The sequence below is a fragment of the Sus scrofa genome, chromosome 1 (genome assembly GCF_054392235.1).
Source record: "Sus scrofa isolate SSC_HxYL_T2T_F1_AM1 chromosome 1, Sscrofa_HxYL_maternal_Yorkshire_Landrace_v2.0, whole genome shotgun sequence".
NCBI classification, from domain to species: Eukaryota; Metazoa; Chordata; class Mammalia; order Artiodactyla; family Suidae; genus Sus; species Sus scrofa.
In genome coordinates this window covers 66,552,565-66,579,248 of record NC_139383.1, presented here as the reverse complement: position 1 = coordinate 66,579,248, position 26,684 = coordinate 66,552,565, and the positions used below count along the sequence as shown (strand labels likewise).

General features: G+C 37.6%; 1 protein-coding gene across 28 annotated transcripts in view; it reads left to right on the top strand.

The window, feature by feature from the left end:
- The window catches only part of USP45 (ubiquitin specific peptidase 45), a 67,160-nt gene that overhangs the window by 20,187 nt on the left and 20,289 nt on the right, over positions 1 to 26,684 (top strand). For all 28 annotated transcript variants that reach the window (XR_014806418.1, XR_014806383.1, XR_014806377.1 and 25 more), the window contains 4 exons: positions 9,351 to 9,493; positions 9,854 to 9,949; positions 14,342 to 14,472; positions 21,834 to 21,921. Coding sequence is in view for 20 of the 28 variants with exons in the window: in XM_084961199.1 (XP_084817325.1) it covers positions 9,351 to 9,493; positions 9,854 to 9,949; positions 14,342 to 14,472; positions 21,834 to 21,921 (458 nt within the window). In the remaining 8 variants the exon portion in view is untranslated. The remainder of the gene's footprint in view (positions 1 to 9,350; positions 9,494 to 9,853; positions 9,950 to 14,341; positions 14,473 to 21,833; positions 21,922 to 26,684) is intronic.

Here is a 26,684-nt window from a genome sequence, read left to right as displayed (position 1 = left end):
TTCCAAAACAATCCAAACTTATAATGAGTGGCATTGTTTTACATTTTTTACATATCTCTTTAATAGAAATAGCTGGATTCTCATACCTTCTTCTGCATTCAGTGTGTTCTGATGTCACATGGCCTGTAGCCTCTGGGAAACAGCTTTGTATAATTGAGAATGAATGAAAGTAAAAAAATAATAATAGTAGTAACATCTTAGGCTTATTATGAAAATACCTTTGCCCTTAAAGACACCTGAAAGGAAGGGTTTGTCTTCGGATCCACTTTCAGGACTGCTGAATTAGCCAGCACATTTCTGTCTTTATAGTTTCTTTGTTCTTACTTGCCCTAAGACTAAGCTCAAATCCTACTTCAATGACACTTTCCCAATCCTTTGCTGTATCTCTTCTCTGAAGCATACTGTAGAATCTTAACATTCAGTTTTTTTGTTGTTGTTGTTGTTGTTGTTGTTGTTGCTATTTCTTGGGCCGCTCCCGCGGCATATGGAGGTTCCCAGGCTAGGGGTTGAATCGGAGCTGTAGCCACCGGCCTACGCCAGAGCCACAGCAACGCAGGATCCGAGCCGCGTCTGCAACCTACACCACAGCTCACGGCAACGCCGGATCCTTAACCCACTAAGCAAGGGCAGGGACCGAACCCACAATCTCATGGTTCCTAGTCGGATTCGTTAACCACTGCGCCACGACGGGAACTCCCCAACATTCAGTTTTGTGGTGTTTAGCTTTTATGTGTCTACGTGTCTTATTTATAACACTGTTCATGCCTTGAGGATTGCACTCTGGCTTACATTCTTTTTGATTCTCATATAACGAGGCAGTAAATTCTTGCTGTATTGAACTGAACTAGCATGTTACCAGTTTTTACTAAGTAGATAAGCTTTGCATTTTCAACACAACACCCCTGAATATTATGATTTTTTATTTTATTCATTCATTGTTTTAATACATTTGAATTTCTACCTTGGGCTGGACTCTATGCTCGATACCGGACATACAGTAGTGAATAAGACATATCTAGTTCTCTGTTCCTGCCGTTATTGATCTTTTGGTCAGTGAGGGATATTGTCAGATCCTAGTTATGATTACTGTTTAAACAGTGCCATGATAGAGCAAGCATAGAGACTGTAAGAACACTTTGGAGGAGTATGTAACCTAACCTAGACTTTTTATTTAGAGGAAGAGATTTCTAAGCTGGGAGCTGAAGGATATCTAGATATTAGCTAGGCAGAGAGGGAAGGGGTGGGAATATGCTCCAGGCAGAGGAGACGGCTCTTTGAAGAGGGATCTTGATAACATGCAGGGTTGAGTTTTGTGATGTTGGACCATGGTGACAAGTGAGAATCTAGAGGTAAGTAGAAATAGCTATTGAAGGGCCTTGCAAGTTTAAAATTTATCCTGCAGGCAGTGAAGAACCACTTATAGGTGTTAAGTGGAGACGTGGAGGATCAGTTTTGTATTTTAGAAGTATCAACGGACTGTAGTATGGAGATAGAGAGGAATGCTTGAGTATGAATACTTGCCCATTCATATGACAATATCATTTTATTATATGACCAAATAAAGATTTCTAAGGCTTGGATTTATTGGAATTTTGAGAACAAACAAGTGAGGTAATTATTATTTGGTTCCAAGATAGAAGAGTGGTGAGATGGCAAGGTTTTTCTTTTTATTCTTTAAAGATTAAACTTCTTTTCAGCTGTAGAAAGGGGCAAATTACATTAATACTACATGACTGGTTTAGGTAATTGCATTAAGCAGTTGAGGGAACCCTAGTGCTGGTTCCCAGAAGAATGCTTACAGCTGTGTAGGTTTCACATCTGATGCTAGGCTTTGCTTAAAAAACAAAACAAAATCAGAAAAAAAAACCCTCAAACTCTCCACCGCCTCCCCTTCAAACACATACCAGAAAACTAAAAACAACAAATAAAATCCCCATGTCATGAAAAGGTCATATGTGACACAAGATTGAAAAAAGAGCAAGAAAACTTTCCTTTGAGACCCAATCATAAATATGTATTGTTAAAAGGGGGCCAATATTCTCTGAAGGGCTTTTTTCTCATTCTGGTAGTCTTGTAAATGTTACATAAGTATTCTACAAGCGCTTATAGGAATTCCCACTAAAATTATATTATTGAATATTGGCTTGCTGTTTGTGAACCAGACAGATAGATTAACAAATCTCACATTCTTTTCTAAAGCAATACATTTGGCTCATAAGTTTAATATTAGTGGGATGCCATATTCAAAGAACTTAGAGCATAAAATATTGTATTCTGTTAAATACGTTAAGCTTATACTCTTGGTATAAAAAGACGTGTTATGTTGGTTCTTTTGGTTTTATTAAGTTTGCTGTGTCTTTTTTTGAAATAAGAAAATAAATAGTACATTTGAGATCTGAAATAAGATATCAGAGTATAAATAATATCATCCTTTTACAGTTACAATTTGTAATATAATACTTTGAATTTATTATAAAGTAATACATTCTGTTCTGCTCTGAAGTGATAATCATATTCCTAAAATTTGCATTTTCAAAAATTAATACTAAAAAATAGTTATTTCCCTAGGCAAAAGGGGTTAGGAACAAAAAAATGTTGAACATTCAAAAAACAACTTGTGGGAGTTCCCTTCGTGGCTCAGTGGTTAACGAATCTGATTAGGATCCATGAGGTTGAGGGTTCGATCCCTGGCCTCACTCAGTGGGTTAAGGATCCAGAGTTGCCGTGAGCTGTGGTGTAGGTTGCAGACGCAGCTTGAATCTGGCGTTGCTGTGGCTCTGGCATAGGCTGGCAGCTACAGCACTGATTGGACCCCTAACCTGGGAACCTCCATATGCCGCAGGTGCAGCCCTGGAAAAAGACAAAAAGACCAGGGGAAAAAAAAAAAAAAAACCTTGTTCCATAAAAGGATTTAAATCTGGGGTGCCTCGTCCAAACTATAGAACATAGAGAATTATTCGAATGACTGTTTTCTCAGTTATCCCCGAAACAGCGCTAACTTCTGGACATATAGGAAGAGGTTAATTGCAAACATTGGGTACCTTGGGCATTAGGACTTAACTTTTTCGAGGAATGCTCTGAAAAGGGCTGCTGTAAATTTTAAGAAAGCTATAAATTCACACACCAAAGACATCCAGCAATTGATCTCATCTAGCTTTTGCTTGAGAGTAGTGGTCTTTTCTTTTGAATCACAACTAGCATTTCATTACTGTCTTAGATTATCATATTTATTAAACATTGTCATCCTTCGTTATATAGACGGAGAGCAGTTCATAATGGTTAAGTATGTGGATTCTGAAGCCTGACTGCCTGGGTTTGAATCTGCTCTTTTTTTTTTTTTTTTTTTTTGGACTTTTTGTCTTTTCTAGGGCTGCACCCGAAGCATCGAGGCATATGGAGGTTCCCAGGCTAGAGGTCTGGGAGCTGTAGCTGCCAGCCTATGCCAGAGCTACAGCAAGTCAGGATCTAAGCCGAGTCTGCAGCCTCCACCACAGCTCACAGCAATGCCGGATCCTTAACCCACTGAGCAAGGCCAGGAATTGAACCCTCAACCTCATGGTTCCTAGTTGGGTAAACCACTGAGCCATGACAGGAACTCCTAAATCTGCTCTTTATAACTAGCTGGTGCCTTCGTTTGATCATCATCTTTACAATGGGGAAAATTATCAGAGGAGATGATGCTCTCAGACTCTTTATTTAAATAAGCAAACTGCAAAATAAGTTTGGCTTCCCAGTGCTTATGGGAAACTCAGGGTGCACTGGTGTTCCACTTCTGGTTTAACCAAGGCAAGTCACAAGTATTTATACCTTTGAGAAAACAGACATTCAGTATTACTTGGCAGCGAATCCACTATTGGCTGTTTCCAGTTTTCTCCTTTGGTGAGCAAAGCTGCATCTCTGTGTACTTGCTCTTTTATTTCTGTAGGTTAAATTTTTTGGAATTTCTGGCCATTTTATAAACACATCTTAAATTTTGATTACTTTTGCTAAGCTGCCCCCCAGAAAAATTATAAGAGTAGTCATTTTTCCATATTTAACTTTGTTTTGTTTATAGTCTTTAGGTTTTTTTTGTTTTTGTTTTTGGCAGTAATGAAGTTTTCAGTGGCATCATTGCCAAGTCTATCAGTCTTTTCTGCAATGGTTTTTTTGCCTTTGGGGGTTATGATTTGAAAGTCTTTTTGTACTCCAAGATTATAAAGATATTCACCCACAAGTTTCTGGTATGTTCAGAGCTTTTTAAATTTATAATTTAATGTCTTTAGACTTGGTTTAAAAAAATAGTTAGAGGATCTTTGTGTTGGAATCTTTTTTTTAGGACTGTGCCCGAGGCACATGGAGGTTCCCAGACTAGGGGCCGAATTGGAGCTGTAGCCCCCAGCCTATGCCACAGCCTCAGCAATGCCAGATCCGAGTCACATCTGCAACCTACACCACAGCTGACGGTGACGGCAGATCCTTAACCCACTGAGCAAGGCCAGGGTTTGAACCCGTGTCCTCGTGGATCCTAGTCAAATTCATGTCTGCCGAGCCACACCGGGAACTCCCTGGAATCATTTTTGTGGTAGAAAAATTTGAGGTACTTAAGGTTATTTTTTAGATAGTCTTAGCCAAATTGTTGAAAACAATTTTCGTTTGTTTTGTTTTGCTGGTGCTTCAGCGAGTTTTCTGTCTTGCCAAACCTGAGAGGTATGTACAAAGCCTATCAGGTCTACTCAATTAACTGGCAACTCTTTGAGTACTCAGATTACAGGCCTAAAGGTAAACGAGAGAGGAGTTCCTGTTGTGGCACAGTGGAAACAAATCTGACTAGGAACCATGAGGTTGCAGATTCGATCCCAGGCCTCGCTTAGTGGATTAAGGATCCAGCGTTGCTGTGAGCTGTGGTGTAGGTCGAAGAAATGGTTCAGATCTGGCGTTGCTGTGGTGTTGGCTGGTGGCTATAGTTCTGATTAGACTCTAGCCTGGGAACCTCCATATGCTGTGGGTGGCCCTAAAAAGCAAAAATAAATAAATAAATAAATAAAAGTAAATGACAGAGATATCTATGAAAGACCTTTAAAACTTTTTAATCTAAAATGCCTGAAGTTTTCTCTTCATGTTCTTTGCATTCTCGTGGGTGTCTATGTTATATTGTTAAATAAGTGTAATACCTGATGGCAACATTGGTAATATGAAGGAGAAGGAGGTAAGTAATGTTATGTAATAATAGATAATATATACCTAACATATTAGATATATGTATCATTGATAAATATATGTGTCATTAATAAAATAACCTTCTAACCCAGAAATTCCGTGATGATTCTTCATAATTATGGGCATTTCATGGATTCAAGTAAAACTTGAGGAAAACAAATGATTCAAATTTTGGGTCATTTGTCTTTTTTGTTATTGTTGTAGCAGCTTTGTTCTTTTTTTTTTTTTTTTTTTTTTTTTTTTGTCTTTTTGCCTTTTTGAGGGCCGCTCCTGCGGCATATGGAGTTTCCCAGGCTAGGGGTCAAATCGGAGCTGTAGCTGCTGGCCTACGCCAGAGCCCTGGCAACACAGGATCCGAGCTGCGTCTGCAACCTACACCACAGCTCACGGCCACCAGGTCCTTAACCCACTGAGCAAGGGCAGGGATCAAACCCGCAACCTCATGGTTCCTACTCGGATTCGTTAACCACTGCACCACGACAGGAACTCCAGCTTTGTTCTTTTAATTGTCTCATTCATCAATATATCTTGAATCTCAGTCCTTAGTACATTCATTCCGTGTTATAAAGGAAGAGTTCTTTAAGTGAATATGGTCTAAAATCACTACCGGGTTGAGAAAGCTTTATTGTCTCCCAAAACAAAATGATCAGTAATTATTCTTCATTAGAAGTAATGAATTGCTTTTTATTAAAATGCTTACCTGCTTGTAGGTCAAATAATTGAGAGACTGATTCAGACACCCTTGTTTTAAATAAACTAGGATCTTAAACTCTTAGTTGACAGTTTCTTAGCAAATGTACATGAATGCTTAGTTTCTAAAAGTTTTACCAGGATGTTATCATGAATTTAAGACTTAATATCTCTATGTTGTTCACTATATGTTCATTCCTTATACTCTGGACATAAATCATAAGCAGTTAAATATAAATAATTACAGATATTGGTTCATATAGTGCCTGTCAGTAGACATTTGATAAGTCAATTGAATTTGGATTCTTATTTTATAAATGTGGTGCTTAGTAAAAGGAAAAACTTGCAATTGAAATACATGTAAATAGTTCTTAGAAAATGGAATTCTGTTTTCTAGTTATATTATCTGATCTATTTAATATTCAAGTCTAATAGCATAATTAATTTTGAATATGTTCTCACAGACTTAATGTAAAAGTCAACAGACTCTTGCCACTTGTGTGAAGTGGCTATTTAACCATGAAATAAACTATTTTTATTGCCATTGCCCTGTGGATATGTTCTTTCTGGCAGTGCTGTCCATATTTGGTGGCTTTGCATGGAGAGCCAGGTGGTGCTGAAAAGCATCGCACAGTGAAGCGTGGATATATCTAGGTTTGACATTTGTCATCCCTTACTGCTGAAGGGAAGGGTAAAATCTGTTTTTCCATATGTTTATGCTTTTTTTTTTGCCTGCAGTTTTGACCAGATGGTCTTATGAACATTGTTTACTTTAGGATGCTATCCCAGATGTTTTGAAAACTGATGGGTAAATGTAGTACACAGATATATAAATCATTTGTGTGTTATAGTTTTAAAAATGCTATTTGGTCTTATAATATTAAAATATAATTTATTTCTGGAAGTGTTTGCCCAGGCAAATAATAAGTATATATTTACATAGATATTTTTATGTATATAGTTAATGTAATCTATATAGTTAATCTAATCTGTGTGGTTTATTCCATCCACTCTGTTTTCATATTAATAAGCTAAAAAATATTATGGCAACATTTAATAAGAATGTTAACTAAAGGAAACACTTCTGAGGAGTCATATTTGTTTGACTCAAATCTGTAAGAACCTTGCCTACTATTTTTTGTAATTCTGGTTGTGCATAAATCGCTGAAGAGAAATTACCTGGCAAAATAACAGTAGATTTATAATTAAAAGGTTATCATTATAACCTTGGGCAAATTACTTAACCCGTTGGAGACAGTTTTGTAAATGTAAAATCAGAGTAACAGTCTTGCCCTGAAAGATGGAGCACTGTTTGGATTTAATTACTCTTTCATCTTAAATCTTTTAAAAAGCACTATGAAACCATCTAGTGGCAACAGCTCTAATGAGAGCCTGAAACCTGCCAATTCTGGGCTTTAGTTGGAATCTCAGATATAATTAAGAGGTGGACTGCTCTCATTTGCAAACCCAGCCAGGATCGGTATGAGGCTTCCTTTTGTTTGTGTAGTGCTTCTTAAGCACTGGCTGGCTTTTTCGTTTGCTTTTCCATTCCCTTGCAGGTTTGAATATTGTCTGGCCTTTTCCTTCTCCTTTTCTCTATACCTGGCCTCTACACTTCTCTGACCTTTCCATTGATTGTACCACCCTTTGCCCTGAAGCTCTAGTATGGCGTTTCAATTTTTTTTTTTCTTTCTGCGATGTGCAGTGGCTTGATATGAGTTCCCAGACCAGGAGTTGAACCTGTGCCACAGCACCGAAACCACTGAATCCTAACCCTTAGGCCACCAGGGAACTCCTTGCAGTTTAATTCTTATCACTTATTTTAATGCCTGGAGGACAGAAGAGATCTATTTTGCTAGTTCCTTTCTGTGTTAACTCAGAATTCTAGGGTTGGCAGCTAAAAACAACTCTTCGTTATCTGGATGACAGCCAGTAACAATCAATAATGTTTAAAGAATAACAAATAAGAATAAAGGTGAAAAAAAGGGTAATGAAACATTGCAATGTTTCATTTATAATGAAACATTGCATCACAGGATAAAAGTTAAGACTTGAAAGAATCTTCCTTGTAATAGATTTGCTTAGTGAAAGAAACATCTGCAAAACCAATTTATTTTTTTCAATCATGTTTCCACATGTTAGGAGGAAAAGCCAAGATCATGAAAACCAGAAGGTCAGTATAAAAGATAAAACTCAGAGTAGCACTTCAGAAAATTCAATTAGAAATAAACTTAGATAAAATTATCAATTGGATAAATAAAATTAGATAAACTTGGGGGAAAAAATCCAGAAAATACAGGAAATTATTAAAGAGAAAAAAGAGCAGATAAACAATGGACATGAAGGATGCCTCATGAAGATAAGGATTTTGGCACAAATAATTTTGGCACAGATTGCTGCCAGGTGCTTTGCAAAGCAAATTTGGCTCATTTAATCCTTATGAAAACCGTATGATAAAATGTGTTAATAATCCCCTTGATTGATCCTAGAGCCCTATATCTAGATGCTTTTTCTTTGGCAAAAGTCCCAGGTGCCAAGTCAGACCTTATTCAAACCAACAGGATATGCATGACATCAGTCTGCCTACCTGAGACTAAAGTTTCTCTTTATGGTGTTCGTTTCCTGCTCCTGTCCCTGAGAACAGGGCCACCTCCACTCCTTTTCATCTCCCATAATGTTCTTGTACAGAAGGGCGGGGAAGGGATGTCTTATTTCCTTCTAAGAACTCATTAGATTCACAGAAAGCTAAAATTCAACTACATTTACTGTTTAATCTTGTAAGTTTTCGTCTATATTGAAGTTGTTGTTGTTTGGGGTTTTGGGGGTTTTTTTTTGGCTGCATCTGTGACATGTGGACGTTCCCGGTTGGGGATCGAACCTGTGCCAAAGCAGTGACCCAAGCCATTGCAGTGATCACACCAGATCCTTAAACCTCCTCGCCACAAGAGAACTCTTACATTGAATTTTTTTATTTTTATTTTTTGCTTTTTAGGGCCACAGGTGTGGCATGTGGAAGTTCCCAGGCTAGGGGTCCAATCGGAGCTATAGCTGCCGGCCTACACCACAGCCACAGCAAAGCCAGATCTGAGCTGCATCTGCAACCTATACCACAACTCAGTTCAACACCAGATCCTTAACCCACTGATTCAACCCGAGTCCTCATGTTTATTGGTTGGGTTCATTACCGCTGAGAGACAATGTGAATTCCAATGTTTTATTTTTAAATTCACATGGAATTTATTCTGCTTTGGGGTTTGAGGCACAAATGTATATGTTAAGATGAATTTAATTGCTTTAGCAAAAAGATCCAAACTGGAGGCATTTATTTTTGTTTGTATTTTTGCCCTTCAGGAATGTTGATGCAAAGAAAAATCATATTTAATTTTTAATAATGCATTTATATGATGTCAAACAATATGTATTTAATTTTAAATCTCATGTCCATTATGTTTCCTCTAACTTAGATGCATTTTCTAGAATCATAAAACTTTGTGAAGAAAAATATGAAACAGGTGAAAAGAATAAGGGAAGAAAAAGCAGCAGTGTAACATCTGTAAAAGGAATTACGAATTTAGGAAATACCTGCTTTTTTAATGCAGTCATGCAGGTAAGAGCCATAAAAAAGCTTTGTGAAATGTAAAAGGTTATTTTAATTAATTGGTTTATTGGCATGCCTATAGACTGTCAGATGACTGCTAAATGTTCATCTTGAAGTTTGTCTGATTTCTTTTTGTTTTAGGCTATCTTTAGCCAGTGTCATATACATATACACACCTTCTTTTTCCACCAGCTTCTGAAAGCTCTCTGTATTTTAGCTGTCAGTAATAGTGACATTTGGTAAATGTAAAATGTATTCAATTAAAAATACTTTTGCCTCGCCAGATGATATTTGAAACTTTTTGAGAGAATATTCTGTAAAATCAGAATTATAACTGAATCAGAAGATGTTACTTTTGTTTTCTTTCAGAATTTGGCACAGTCTTACATTCTTACTGAACTGATGAATGAGATCAAAGAACATGGTGTGAAACTCAGGATTGTTCCTTCCTTAGACTCTCAACTGGTGAGAAGTATAATTTTTTGGATAGCAAGTAGCTTTTTTTCACATGAACCAGTGATGTTGCCAAAACCTACCTCTCCTGTTTTTCAGAACTATCAATTGAGGTGGTAGCCAGAAATTTTGAAAACGCAATTCAAAAACATTTTGTGAAAATAAACAATTAGACTTAAAATTTCTATAATCATAGCTTTAAGATGTGTTATAGTTCAAATATATCATGGGTCAAATAACACAAGAAATAAGTTGAGGCAGCTTTCAAACAGACATACTAGAAAAGACAAAAGGAGTTTGACTTTTGTTGAGGAAAATGTCTAGGACTCCTGTTTTGTGATTACTGGTGATATTTGCTTAAATATAACATTTTTGTTCTTTAAATGTAGATTTAATTTTTATATTGACCATCTAAAGGGTTTTTTGGAACCTAGTTTGATATTGGGTTTTAAACTAATGAGAAAAGAAGAAGAAGAAAAAAAAAAGCAGCCTCTGATATTTAGGAGCAAGCCTAAACCCACAGTTGGCCCATGTTATTAAGACAGTCTCATAGACTATCAGCCTCAGGCTAGGTGACGCCAAGACTGTTAAAATGAGACAAAGCAAGGCCACTTCATAATTTTGTCTAAACACAAACAAAACAAGGTTACTCTACCACTTAGAAAAATCCCAAACACCCTCTCTTGGCCAAAATGAGTCACCGTGACTTTTTTTTTCACTAGTTACAGCTTTATCCTCATTCTAGTCTTCCTTTATTGAGATACCCCATCATAGAATTACCCCCACTTTCTTTTCTTTTTCTTCCTTTCTTTCTTTTCTTTTTTTTCTTTTTTTTGCTTTTTAGGGCTGCACCCGAGGCATATGGAGATTCCCAGGCAAGGGGTTGAATCCGGAGCTGCAGCTGCCGGCTTACACCACAGCCACAGCAATGCCAGATCCTGACTGAACAAAGCCAGAGATCAAATCCACCTCTTCATGGATACTAGTTGGGTTTGTTACTGCTGAGCCACAACAGGAACTCCCACCAAAGAGACAATTTTGGAAGACAGTATTATTGTATTTTTTTGTTAAAAGGCAGTCTATAAAGCCTCTTAAGATTTTTATGGTGGATCCCAATGCCCTTTTCTAAAGTGTAGTGAGATAGTGAAGATAACCGAATGGAAGTTAATGGGAGTCATTTGAAGAGATTTCTTATTAAATGTGATTGAATGTTAGGTTTAAGTATTTCACATGTGGAGCTGTGAAATTACCAAATGGCAATAAAATATTATAGCTGGTCACTGTAGGTTTGTGTCATTCTAAAGGGAAAATTTCAATTTTAGGTCTTAGGTTTTTAGGACATACAGTTGACCTGAGCTGTGAGATTATCAGTGTAGATCACTGTTGTTTCAATCACCAGTTTTATTTTGTCCTTTGTGATCTGTCCGCCTTTTCTTTCTTTTCCTTACCTTATTGTGCTGGCTTGAACCACCCATAACGTGTAGAATAGAAGTGATGAGAGCGTGTATCCTTGCCTTTATCCCCAAATTAGGGGGAGAACACTCAGTCTCTCACTATTATTAAGGGTAGGTATAAAATAAGCTACAGGAATATATTGTACAACATGGGGAATATAGCCAGTGTTTTAAAATAACTAGAGTAAAACCTTTAACAATTATGAATCACTATATTGTGTACTGGTAACATACAATGCTGTTCATCAACTACACTTTAATAAAAAGAAAAAAGGAGTTCCCACTGTGGCGCAGGGGGATTGGCAACATCTTGGGAGCACTGGGACTCAGGTTCAATCCCTGACCTATCACAGTGGGTTATGAATCTGGCATTGCTGTAGTTGCAGCTTAGGTCAAAACTGTGGCTTGGATCTGATCCCTGATCTGGAAACTCCATATGCCACGGGGCAACCAAAAAAGAAGCAAGAAAGAAAGAAAAATAAAAAGGATTTAAGATTAGAAACTGCACCACCAAAAAAAGAAAAGAAAAGTGAACTTAACTGTAGGTTTTTCCATAGGTGTTCTTTTTGTTTTTCTTTTTTTTCTGTGTGTGTTTTTTTGCCATTTCTTGGGCTGCTCGGCGCGGCATATGGAGGTTCCTAGGCTAGGGGTCGAATTGGAGCTGTAGCTGATGACCTATGCCAGAGCTACAGCGACTTGGGATCCGAGCCGCATGTGCAACCTACACCACAGCTCACGGCAACGCCGGATCCTTAACCCACTGAGCAAGGCCAGGGATCGAACCCGAAACCTCATGGTTCCTAGTTCGATTCATTTCCTCTGCGCCACCACAGAAATTCCTTTTTTAAATTTTTTTTTTAGAAATGGGTATTGAATTTTGTCAAATACTTATTCTGCATCTACTGAGATTATCACATAGCTTTTCTTTATTTTCCATTAATGTGGTAAATTACATTGGTTTTTTTCAGATGTTAAACCTATCTTGTATTCCTGGGACAAACCCCACTTATAACAATATGATGTATTATTCTTATATGTTGCTGGATTCAGTTTGTTTATATGAATATCAATAGTGTGCTTATTTCTTAAGAACTTTTTATTAAGGTATTCACACAGGGAAGTGTACGTCATAAATTTATAGTTGATGAATTTTCACAAGCTAAATACACTGAACTGAAATGGAATGAATATTTTATGCAAGAAATATTGCCAGCAGCTAGAAGCCCCTTCAGTTTGCCTTCCATCCCCTGCCTCCCTCCCTACAAGGATAACCTCGTTTCTAAAGGAAAGAATAGTTTTATTCATCTTAATATCATATATAAATGAAATTATACAATATGCACTCTTTTTACATTTGGCTTTTGTTAATATCGTAGTGAGAGCCATTGTTAATTGAATTCTTATCAACAAACTTTTATTTTCAAAATTTAAATATATTTTTGAAAACTGAGGTTATTTACTCACTCAGCTCTGAAGTGGGGTTTTTTTTTGTTTTTTTTTTTAAAGGTCTGCCCCCACAGCGTATGGAAGTTCCTGGGCCAGGGGTTTTGAATCAAAGCTGCAGCTGCTGGGCTACACCACAGCCACAGCAACGCTAGATCCAATCCACATCTGTGACTGGTACTGCATCTTGTGGCAATGCTGGATTCTTAATCCACTGAGCAAGGACAGGGATCAAACCTGCATCCTCATGGATACTAGTTGGATTCTTAACCCACTGAGCCACAACAGGAAGTTCAGTTCTGAAGTTTTTAAACTTTGTCTCAAAATGCTTTAGTCAGGAGCAGGAGATATAGCACCTTAATGTTTGAGCTTTGAAACTGCCTTAGATTTTATTTTTGACCCTTGAGGTAACTTTACCTTTACTTATTATTGCAGAAAGCCTTTTTAAACTTTTATTTATTTATTTATTTTGCTTGTTAGGGCTGCACCCGCGCCAAAGCACATGGAGGTTCCCAGGCTAGGGGTCTAATTGGTGCTACTGCTGCCAGCCTACACCATTGCCACAGCCACTTCAACACAGGATCAGAGCTGTGTCTGCAACCTACACCATAACTCATGGCAATGCCGGGTCCTTAACCCACTGAGCGAGGCCAGGGATGGAACCTGCAACCTCATGGTTCCTAGTCGGATTCGTTTCTGCTGTGCCATGACAGGAACTCTCAGACAGCATTATTTATATTCAAGAACTATAGAAAATTATAGCCTTCCTTTTCTGTGATATTGGCCAGATGGTGGATTTTTAAGGATAGTTGGTATGTATCATGTATTTCATGAATATGTGAATGTGATAACATATATGATAGTTGTCTTAGAAGGTAACATTCTATAATGTCTGAGGATATATTTGGGATCTGCTTTTTATTCATTGTCCACAAGGAGAGGGGGTTACCAGCGAGGATAACATTTGAAAAAATAAAACTTAGGAGAGAATTCTAGAATAAAGAGTAGCGATCCTTCACACAATTTTAGCTGCTTTAGTCAATCTTTATGTCTCTTTCCTTTAAAAGAGGGAGATGATGTACCAATTTTGTGACATAAGTTCCCATTTCTTATTTTTTTAGTAAAGTATGTTGGGAAAAGAAGGATATGGGGTTTTGCAGTAAATGTAACTTATGATTATTTGTGAATATGTACAGATATCAAATAGATGAGTAATTTTACTTTAGTTAGAAGAGCACATTTAGGGAGCTACAAGCAACTAAAAATTGGTTTTTCACTCTTAAGTTTTATTAAGTAAAGGTCAGAGAATATGAGAATACCTGTATTTTTCAAGGAAAGGTATTTACTTTCATTTTTTATATATTCATTTTATGAATGAGGGAATGATGTTTCTTAATATACTTGAAGCAGTGTAGTCATCACTGAAACAGTATAACTCTTAGGTTTTTAATAATATTTTATTTTAAAATTATATATTTCTGACATATAGTTGATCATGTTTTTAAAGGACCCATTAGTGGTGGAACTTTCAAGCCCTGGACCGTTGACCTCAGCCTTGTTCCTGTTTCTTCACAGCATGAAGGAGACTGAAAAAGGACCACTTTCTCCTAAAATTCTTTTTAATCAGCTTTGTCAGAAGTGGGTACATCTACATTCTTATTATATATAATCAGGAGTTATGAAACACTGTGTTTATTGTTTAATTTGAGTAGTTTGACTTTTACTGTGACATGGCTACTATCGCCTAGACTACCAAGAGAAAGAGCTAATATTTGTTTAGTTGCAGCTGTGTGCTTTATGGAAATTATATATGATAATACTCTGAAGAAATGATTGTTTATCCCCATTTTATGTATAAGGAAACTGAGACTCAGAGAAATTGAGTAGCTTACCTTGTTTCATAGCGATGAAGGCAAGATTCAGATAGAGGTCTGTCTTGACTCAGAAGCCCATGATGTAGTACCATAAAGTGAGAAGTGATAGTATTATAAAATCCAGAAGTGCTATATAGATCATCTAACCTAGTTTTCTTATTTTTAAAGATGAGCTTTGAGGCATATAGAGTTTAAGTAAATTTCTCAAGCTGTAGTAGTATTTTTAAAAACAAAATTCTTGTGTGCCTAGTAGTTTGCAACGTGCTTGTCTTTCTTAATGTATTTTGTACATCTTTCTGTGTTAGTACATGTAGATATACCTTATTTGATTTTACATATAAATATATGTGTGTATTTGTGTGTGTGTGTGTATCGTTGTACTTGTGAGAGAACATCTGTAAGATAAATAGAGTTACAATGTTAATTTGAGGAGTTCCCGTTGTGGCTCAGCTGGTTAAGAACCTGACTAGTATCCATGAGGATGTGGGTTCAGCCCCTGGCCTTGCTCAGTAGGTTAATGATCCGGCATTGCCATGAACTTCGGTGTAGATCTCAGATGTGGCTCGGATCTGGCGTTGCTGTGGTTGTGGTGTAGGCTTGCAGCTGCAGCTCTGATTCGACCCCAGGGAATTTCCATATGCTTCAGGTGCAGCCTTTAAAAAAAAAAAACATTTAATTTTAAATTTTTTTTTTTTTTTTGGTCTGTTTTTAGGGCCTCGCCCGTGGCATGTGTAAGTTCCAAACTAGGGGTTGAATTGGAGCTGCAGCTGCTGGCCTACACCATAACTCATGGCAACGCAGGATCCTTAACCCACTGATCAAGGACAGGGATCAAACCCGAATCCTCATGGATACTAGTCAGGTTCATTACTGCTGAGCCATGACAGGAACTCCAATTTGAAAATATTTTAAAATTTTCATTTTCTTGCTTTATTATGTTTACTTTAAAAAGAGATATGTCTATATTAACAAAAGGGATTTATTTTAAAATCTGATGAAGATATAAGCTAAGGCGTTGAGTATATTTTTGGACTTTGCTCTGTTCTTACCCCAATACTGTACTGTCTTGATTACTGTAACTTTATACATAGTCAGTCTTGGAATGGGATGGTATAAGTTCTCAAACTTTCTTTCTTTCTTTTTTTTTTTGGAACTATTCTAGATACTTTACTTTTTCATGTAAATTTTATTTTATTTTATTTTATTTTATTTTTTTTTTTTTGTCTTTTTGCTATTTCTTTGGGCCGCTCCCAAGGCATATGGAGGTTCCCAGGCTAGGGGTCCAATCGGAGCTGTAGCCACTGGCCTATGCCAGAGCCACAGCTATGTGGGATCCAAGCCGTGTCTGCAACCTACACCACAGCTCACTGCAACGCTGGATCGTTAACCCACTGAGCAAGGGCAGGGATGGAACCCGCAACCTCATGGTTCCTAGTCGGATTCGTTAACCACTGCGCCACGACGGGAACTCCTCAATGTAAATTTTAGAATTAATTTGTTAATTGGGATTACATTGAACGTGTAGATCAATGTGGAGGGAAATGATATCTTAACAATGTTGAGTTGTCCAGTGCATGATTATGATATACCTTTTCAGTTTTTTAGGTCCTTGATTTTTCCTCATCAAAGTTTTATGGTTTTCATCCTACAGATCCTGCACCATTTTGTTAGATTTATCTTAAGAATTTCATGTATTTTTGAAATGCTAGTTATTGTAATTTGATACTTTAAGATTTTTTTCAATTTCCAGTTGTTCATTGCTAATATATAGAAATACAGTTGATTTTGGTATAGTGACCTTGTTTCTTGCTGCCTCGCTTGGTTCACTTACTGGTTAGAGTAGCTTTATGTGGATTCTTTTGGGATTTCCTGTGTAAACAATGTTATTGCTAAGCAAAGACCATTTTCTTCTTTTCCAGTCTGTATCCTCTTATATATATTTTTATTTTTAGAGCCACACTGCAGCATATGGAGGTTCCCAGGCTAGGGGTCCAATTGGAGCTGTAGCTGCCAGCCTATGCCACAGCAATGTGGGATTTGAGCAATGTCTGTGACCTACCCCACAGCTCATGGCAGCACCAGATCTTTAACCCACTGAGCAAGGCCAGGGATCTAACCCACATCCTCACGAATACTGGTTGGGTTCGTTAAATACTGAGCCACGAGGAGAACTCCTTATATATTTTTCTTTTTCTTTCCTTTTTTTTTTTTCTTTTTTTTGTCTTTTTGCCTTTTCTAGGGCTGTTCCCGCGGCATATGGAGGTCCCCAGGCTAGGGGTCCAATCAGAGCTGTAGCCACCAGCCTACACCAGAACCACAGCAACCCGAGATCCAAGCTGTGTCTGCGACCTACACCACAGCTCACAGCAAAGCCAAATACTTAACCCACTGAGCAAGGCCAGGGATATAACCCACATCCTCACGGATAGTAGTCGGGTTCATTAAACACTGAGCTATGAGGAGAACTCCTTATATATTTTTCTTACCTTATATCATTGACAAGGACTTTTAGTATAGTGGTGGAGTGGTCAAATGAACATCCTTCCTGTGTTCCTGATATCAAGGGCAGAGCATTCAGTTTTCCACACATAAGAATAATAGCTGTAGTAGAAACCTTTCATCAGGTTGAGGAAATTTCTGTTCCTAGTTTTTTTGAGAGATATTACTGAGTATTGGGGAATTCCCTTGTGGTGAAGCAGGTTAAAGATCCAGTGTTGTCACTGCAGTGGCCTTAATCATCTCTGTGCCATGGGTTCAATCCCTGGTCCAGGAACTTTCATATGGCCCAGAGAAAACATGGGATAATAAGTGCTTATCATTTTTTAAGAAGAAAAGATAGGTATTAAATTTTACCAAGTGCTCTTCTTCATCTGCTAAAATAATCACTTTTTTTAATCCATCAAAATAGTGAATTGTATTCATGGATGTTCTGAATAGCTTTAGTGGATATATTTGACGTATAATTAACTGTACGTATTTAAAGTATACTATCAGTTAAGTTATGACATGTATACACTTGTAACACCATGGCCACAGTCAATATGATGAATGTATCCATTGGCCCCTAAGAATTTTCTTGGACCCCTTTGTAATCTCTCTCTTTGGACTCCTTCCCCTGAGCGCTGTCCCAGGGCTACCATTTACCTGTTTTTTGTCACTGTGCTGTAGTTTGCATTTTTTAGAATTCCATGTATATTTGACCCTTGAACAACACAGGGGTTAGGGACACTAACCCTTCCTGAAGTTAAAAATCTGCATATAACTTTACAGGCAACCCACTCTCCAGATCCCTGGTTATATATTTGTGGGTTCAGCCAACTGGGGATCATGTAGTACTATAGTACATATTTACTGAAAAAAATCTGCCTGTAAGTGGACCCACACTCTTCAAACTTATATTGTTCAAGGGTCAACCATAAAGGGATCATGCAACCTATAGGCTTTTTGATCTGGCTTCTTTCACATGGAGTAATTAGTTTGAGAGTCTTCCATGCTGTATGTATACATTAATTGATTTTTGAAAGTTGAACCAATCTCTTGAAGATTTTGTTATAATAGTGATTGTCAGATGTTTTGACCACTTGTGGTGAATTGTTAGAAGCAAGTTCTTCGACTGTCTTCTGGCCTTTTTTTTTTTTTTTTTTTTTTTTTTTTGCCCCTTTTTAAGACCACATCTGTGGCATATGGAACTTCCCAAGCCAGGGGTCAAATCAGAGCTGTAGCTGCTGGCCTATACCACAGCCACAGCAACGCCAGAGCCAAGCTACGTATGCAACCTATGCTGCAGCTTGCTGAAATGCCGGATCCTTAACCCATTGAGCAAGGCCAGGGATCAAACCCATATCCTCATGGACACTGTGTCAAGTTCTTAACCTGCTGAGCCACAAAGGGAACTCCCTGGGCTTTTTCATTAGTTTATTTCCTCCTTGAATACCTTATTTGCAATAGTTTAAGACTCACAAAAGGTTACCAGAAGAGTACAGTTTCAGTGTACCCTTCATCCGGCTTCCACCAATGATAGTATCTTATATAATAACAGTGCATTGACAAAACCAAAGAATTGACATTAATGCAAAATTAGCAGCTCTGGTACAGATCTTATTTGTATGTCACCAGTTTTTACATGAACTCTTCCTTGCAAGATTTAGAGATGCTGTAGAGTGATTCTGTTTTTCCATTCTTATTCATGCCTGTCTTTTGCTTCCTTTATTTCTTTATGTTGCTGACTAATACTGATATGCTGAGCTTTCTTTGGGTTTTGTCCATGAGGAAATTACATACATATATATATATATTCCTAGTTTTGTGATATTCTGTGGTGTGTCATATACCTTAAGGGTGCTACCAAATTCTCCAGATAGAACGAGAGAAGAGTTCCCGTCGTGGCGCAGTGGTTAAAGAACCCGACTAGGAACCATGAGGTTGCGGGTTCGGTCCCTGCCCTTGCTCAGTGGGTTAAGATTCCGGCGTTGCCGTGAGCTGTGGTGTAGGTTGCAGACGCGGCTCGGATCCAGCGTTGCTGTGGCTCTGGCGTAGGCTGGTGGCTACAGCTCCGATTCGACTGCTAGCCTGGGAATCTCTATATGCCGCGAGAGCGGCCCAAGAAAATGGCAAAAAGACAAAAAAAAAAAGAACGAGAGAGTTCAGTATAATGTAGTATTATGGGTATTTCTTCAGTGTATCTTCTAATTTACTAATGTACCCTTCAACTGTATATAGTTTGAGTTTATCTTTTGCATTTTTGTGTCTGTGGTTTTATTTTCTTATTTCTAATATTTTTAACAAGCTATCCTATATGTACATGCTTTCATTTAGTTTTTTCCTATTTTTCTTAACATCTAAGCTTTTATTGGAGGTATGCTTTTATTTTATGTTTTTGGACCTTCCCAACATATTTATGATTAGGTTTTTGTGACAGTTTTGTAAAATTTATTTGGAGTGAAGTAAATTTGTTTCAGTTGGTGAGTTTTCAACATTAGATTTCTTTGCGTGTTTTATAATATTGGATTGTAGGCTTCTTTGGAGGAAAGTTGTTTTTCTGTTCCTATCTTTGATCCCTTTGCTTTTTTCCATTTCCTCCACCCCTGCTTGTTTCCTGGACACTCTCATCTCCTTCTCTGCCTCCTATCATCTCCCTTCCACAAACCCCTCCTCTCTCTGCCTAAAAATTTTAAATTTTAAGATAGCCTCACCCCCTCCCTCCAGGCTGCTGGACTTGGAGGTGCAGGTTTCTTTCTGTTTTTTTTCTATTGTCCTTTTAGGGCTGCACCCAGGGCATATGGAGGTTCCCAGGCTAGGGGTCCAATCAGAGCTGGAGCCGCTGACCTACACCACAGCCACAGCAACTCGGGATCCAAGCCGAGTTTGCAACCTACACCACAGCTCATGGCAATGCCAGATCCTTAACCCACTGAGTAAGGCTGAGGATCGAACCTGCGTCCTCATGGATGCCTGTCAGATTCATTTCTGCTGAACCATGATGGGAACTCCAAAATGCAGGTTCCTTAATGGTTCAGTTCCTGTGCTGTCCTGGTTCGGGGGATGTGAGAGGAGTCTGCAAAAGACGCATCTCAGCCTCAGGTTGTATCTGTGTTCTGTTGTAGCCTTAGGCAACACTTGCTTAAAGGCTTACTCTCCCTGCTCTTGGTAAGATCTGCCAGACTTAAACAATGAGCCTGGCTCTGGTCTCTGTCTGAAATACTTTTAGTTCTCTTTACCCTTCAGGACTGAGCTCTTTCAGGGCTAGAGTCTTATCAAGTCTGTTTTTCAGTCTGCTTACAATTTTGTGTTCTATTTTTGCTTTGTGGGAGATACACACACACACACACACACACACACACACACACATACACACTTTTTTTTGGTATTGATTCTCACTTAAGCCTTTTTATTTTTTCTTTTGGGCCACACTTTTGGTATGCGGAAGTTCCAAGGCCAAGGGTCAAACCCCCACCGCAGCAGTGACAACACTGTATCTTTAACCTGCTGAGCCACCAGGGAACTCCTAAGCCTTTTGTTTGTTTTCTCTTTTTTATATTTTGTTATGTTTGGAGCAGAGAGAGTTTTGGGGTTATGAACAGACTGATTCATCTTCACCTAGAAGACATCACAAAGTCTCTCTTATTTTAAATTTCTTTTTAACAGTCTGTCCCTGTTTTATGAATATGCATCATACATTTTCCTCCTAAATTTTAGATTTTTAGGCATTCCCAACTCTTTCTCATAGTAACACTTTTTATTAAGGTACAATTCTTGTGAGTGTTTACTGTTTCCCTACCTTTGAATAGGGTGAATTTTTTTCATATATTTGGTGATTTTTCTGTTTTTATCCTTTAAGTTTGAAGGGTGTTAAAATTAATATCTTTTGGTATTAGTAGTTTAGATAGGCTTTATTAGAGATTCTGTAAGTCATCATGATTCGTTCCCCAGTCCTAGGTAAAAGAAGAAAGAAAAAAAATCTAGGTTTATTAAATTTTCTTCAGTGGTTTAGAAGGCAGTAAATGCCTTGTACATGGTTGACATGGAGCTGTAGGCAGAGACATGGCAGGAACAATTTCTCTTTTTTTTTTTCTTTTTTCTTTTTAGGGTTGCACACACGGCATATGCAGGTTCCCAGGCTAGGGGTCGAATCAGAGCTGCAGCTGCCGGCCTACACCACAGCTCACGGCAACACCAGATCCTTAACCTACTAAGTGAGGCCAGGGATTGGACCTGTCACTTCATGGTTCCTGGTTGAATTCATTTCCGCTGCTCCACAACGGGAACTCCTCTCCTTTGGGGTGTTTTTGTTTGTTTTTGTTTTTTGCTCTTTAGGGCTGCCCTTACGGCATATGGAAATTCCTAGGCTAGGGGTAGAATTGGAGCTGCAGCTGTTGGCCTGTGCCACAGCCACAGCAAGAGAGGATCTGAGCCAAGTCTGAGACCTACGTCATAACTCACGGCAGTGCAGGATTACCGACCCATTGAGTGAGGCCAGGATCGAACCTGCATCATTATGGATACCAGTCAGATTCGTTATCACTGAGCTATCATGAGAACTCCTCAAGGTTATTTTGTATGGTAGGAATATATCGTTGATAGAATGATTGATCTTTTTTTCTTTCTTGTTTTGTTATTAAATCATAGGGCCCCTGGATTTAAAAGTCTCCAGCAGCAGGACAGTCAGGAGCTTCTTCATTATCTTCTGGATGCAGTCAGGACAGAAGAAACAAAGGTCAGGTTTCCTTATGCTTATCACTATACACTTTATTTTATTTTATTTTATTTTTTATTACTCAAATGAATTTATCACATCTGTAGTTGTATAATGATCATAACAATCTGATTTCACAGGATTTCCATCCCACAGCCCAAGCACATCCCCCCACCCCCCCATACACTTTAAAATGAGGGTACAAACTGAAGGAATTAATTTTTGCCAAGATTTTAATGTGTGGTTAAGAGTAATTTGATTTTTTGACTATTCTGTGTATTCTCTACCCCTCTTTTTTTGCCTCTCCTACCATAAGATTATTTTTTTAACCCGTTCACAACACTATTATCCTTTATTAGTTAATGCTGTTTGATTACAAATAACAGAAATTAATGAAAACTGGCTTAAATAAAGAAAAAGGAATCTAATAATCCAGATAAAGGGAGATATAGGACAGGAAGGTTCTCAGCAATCCAAAAAAATAGTCTCCTTTTTTCCCAGTTTCTCTGGCTCTGTAGATTTTATTTGTCCATCTCTCTGTGCCCTGAATAGTTTTTGTGCTCCTCTGTCTGGTTGGTAGCACGTGACCACCATGGTTTGCATGTTGCAGTTGCACAGATATAAAAAGGAAACTGGCTGTTGGTGAATCCCAAGTCTAAATTCCCAAGAGAGAGAAACTTCATTATCTGATGTTGGATTAGGATCTACTCAGGGACCAGAGGATTAGGGTCCCAGCCTCCTGGATCAGGGAATGTTTCTGAGTAACGAAGGACTGGATAGACTGCCCATTGTTTACTGTAATCCTCTTAGTTGATTGCCTGTTGGTTGGCTTTAATATTAAATTGGTTATATTCACCTTTTTTTGGTGGGGTCCTATGCAAATAGAATAGTTTTTCAGAGAAAATGCAGGATATTCGAGAGCCAGTCAGAGCTGGAGCCACTGGCCTATGCCACAGCCGCAGCAACTCGGGATCCAAGCTGCATCTGTGACACACACCACAGCTCGTGGCAACACCGCATCCTTAACCCACTGAGTGAGGCCAGGGATTGAATCTGCGCCCCCATGGATGCTAGTCAGATTTGTTTCCAATGAGCCATGACGGGAACTCCTGTAAATTGTTTTTTAAAGAGATTTGTAATTAGTTAAGTTTTAGCACAATCACCCTGAGCTAATATTTGATCATATTTTCTTATACTAGAAACTGATACTGAGAATGGAGATTCAAACTTGTCTTTCTGACTACCAAACTAATGATCTAATTTTTTACAAATTTTTATTGGAGTATAGTATAGTTGTATTGTATACTCCTATACAAGGTAGTGTTAGTTTCAGGTGTACGGAAAATTGAATCACTTATATATTTATAATACATGTATTCATTCCTTTTCAAATTCTTTCCCATATAAGTCACTACAGAGTATTGAGTAGGTTTTCCTGTGCTATGCAGTAGGTTCCCATTACTCATCCTTTCCATGTGTCTTACTGTGTCTATGTCAATTCCAACCTCTCATTTTATCCCTCTCCCCAGCATTTTCTCTTTGGTAACCATAAGTCTGGTTTCAAAATCTCCGAGTCTGTTTTTGTCTTGTGAACAAGTTCCCTTGTATCATACTTTTTTAGATTGCACATATTAGTGATCTCATATGGTGTTTGTCTTTCTCTGACATAACTTCACTTAGTATGGTAATTTCTGGGTCCATTTACGTTGCTGCAAATGGCATTATTTCCTTTCTTCTTATAGCTGATAGTCCATTGTATATATGTACCACATCTTCTACTTTTTTTTTTTTTTTTGTCTTTTTTGTCTTTTTAGGGCCTCACCCACGGCATACAGAGGTTCCCAGGCTAGGGTTCTAGTTGGAGCTGTAGCTGCTGGCCTACAGCAATGCCAGATCAGAGCCAGGTCTGCAACTTACACCACAGCTCACAGCAACGCTGGATCCTCAACCCACTAAGTGAGGCCAGGGATCGAACCTGCAACGTCATGGTTCCTAGTCGGATTCATTTCTGCTGAGCCACAAGGGGAGCTCCTATACCACATCTTCTTTATCCAGTCTTCTGTTGATGGATGTTTAGGTTGCTTCCATGTCTTGGCTGTTGTAAATAGTGCTGAGTGAACATTGGGATATAAGTATCATTTTGAGTTATGGTTTTTCTCCAGATATATGCCCAGGAGTGGGACTGCTGTGTCAAACAGTAGTTCTTTATATCATGTTTTAAGGAATCTCCATACTCTTCTCCACAGTGACTGTACCAATAACATTCCCACCAATAGTGGAGGAGGGTTCCCTTATCTGCACACCTTCTCCAGCACCTACTATTTGTAGACTTTTTGATGATGGCCATTCTGACTGGTGTGAGGTGATATCTCACTGAGATTTTGATATGCATTTCTCTAATAATTAATGGTGTTAAGCATCTCTTCATGTGCTTTTTGTCATCTGTCTGTCTTTATTGGAGAAATGTCTTTTGAGATCTTCTGACCATTTCTTGCTGGGGTTGTTTGTTTTTTTTTATATGAAGCTATATGAGATATTTATATATTTTGGAGATTTATCCCTTGTCAGTCACTTCGTTTGCAAATATTTTCTCTCATTCTGTGGGTTGTCTTTTCATTTTGCTTATAATTTCCTTTGCAGAAATTTAATTTAATTAGGTCCCATTTGTTTACTTTTGTTACAATTTTCTTTACTCTAGAAGGTGGATCCAAAAAGATATTGCTGTGATTGATGTCAGAGTGTTCTGCCTACATTTTCCTCTAAGTTATATAGTATCTGGTAATTTTTTTGATTAAAAATTAAAAAAAAATTTTACAAGTATAGTTGATTTATGGTGTGCCAGTTTTGTTTTTTTTTTTTTTTTTTTTTTTTTTTTTTAGTAGTATCCAGTCTTATATTTAGATCTGTAATCCATTTGGAGTTCATTTTTCTATGTGATATAAGAGAGTATTCAAATTTCATTCTTTTACATGTAACTGTCCAGTTTTCCCAGCACCATTTACTAAAGAGACTGTCTTTTCTCCACTGTCTATTTTTGCCTCCTTTGTCAGAGATTAGTTGACCATATGTGCCCGGGTTTATCTCTGGGCTTTCTATCCAGTTCCACTGACTAATGATCTAATTTTACACAATACTTCTTATTAAAATTTAATTTTAATGCATGGTCATCAGTGATTAGCATAAATAATGTATTTTTAGGCTTGTTATTTAAAATTTACTCATAATTATTTCACTATTTGAAAAAAATGTTAAATCTGATTCAGTAACTATGATATATTGATACCCTTATTGAGGAAGTTGATACAAGGTAGCAAGGTGGAAAGAGATGCTGTGTCTTTCTATTATGAATAGCAAACACATTTTGACTTTCTGAGAGCCTACAGATGACATAGGAGTTACTTTAGGATTAACTCAAACTGTGGGTTGCTAGAATGATTTTTTTTTCCCCCTGTGATTTGCAGGCATATGTTTTTTACATGGTGGTCTTATATCATTGAAATGGAATTAAAAGTTACCTCTTTATATTAAGTGTTCTTCTCTGTTGATATTACAAATAAAAATAAAATCTATCCCTATTTTTTTCTATTTTACTTTTATTACTTGATGGCATTCTTTGTTACAATTGAATTATGCTTCTGTCATAAGGATGGGTTGGGATTCACAGTAGCTTGAAAACTTGGGCAGTACCGCAGGAAACACTGGCTTTTGAAAGCTCTTACCTTTTTTTCACTTTGAGGCTTTTAGATGGTGTGGCAAAATTAAAATGTCAAGTCTGTGGATCTATTCAGTCTTGTAAGCAAGGACAGCCCTGCCGGTCAGTTACAGTGAGTACCCAAGCAGGAGCTGCATTGTCTAGCCTGGGAACTCCACAGCTGTTCATCGGGCTATTGCTGTAGTTTGTCACTGCCATGTGTTTTTTGATTGAAGGAAGGCAACAGCAGTATGTCTGCCACCAGACTCTCTTAGTGATGATTAAAAACGAACTGACCTTCTTTCATATTGTTTCATTAAAGTTGGGTTTTTTTGTTTTTGTTTTTATGTCTGTGAAGTTTAGGGATATAACACGCTCTTGCTGACTAGAGAGCTAAAGGGATCATTTGCATAAAAACTAAAATTTTTATGTATGGAATAAATAAATTAAACTTTAAAATAAGAGCTTCCTTTGTGGCAGTCTTCTCAGCTTAGAAATATATGCTTCTTCACTTTTCCTTTTAACTTGAGCTATCACTAAATTAATGATACTGTATTTTTATTATCAAAGATTTATCGCTTTAGTATATTATTGAGTAAATTATTTTCAAGATAGACTATCTCAGCTGACTTAAATTATGAGTGTTTTACATTCTTATTTTTGAAAGGAGTTTAACATGGAAATTTAAACTAGTTGAACCTTGATAATGCTAATTGATTATTGTATTGTGGTTATTAGTAGCTCCTTAACCAAAGTCTTTTTTTTTTTTTTTTTTTTTTAACCTAAATGGGTCAAAGCTCAACTCTTAACAGTGAAAGGTTGTTGATGGACCTAAGCCCATTTATTTTATTTGGCTTGATGAACTACCTCTTAACCAACTCTTTAACAGCTTAGAGCAGAGAATATAAATTTACGGCTAGGCTACAATAAAAGGACAAAAGTCTAGTAGTTTAAAAGTTAATAATTTAAACAACTTTATTGTTTTTACTCTTTTTTTAAAGACTGTGATATCAGAATTCTCATTGTGGCTCAGCTGTAGTGAACTCGAATTCCATATGCTGCAGCTGCAGCCCTAAAAAGACAATAAATAAAT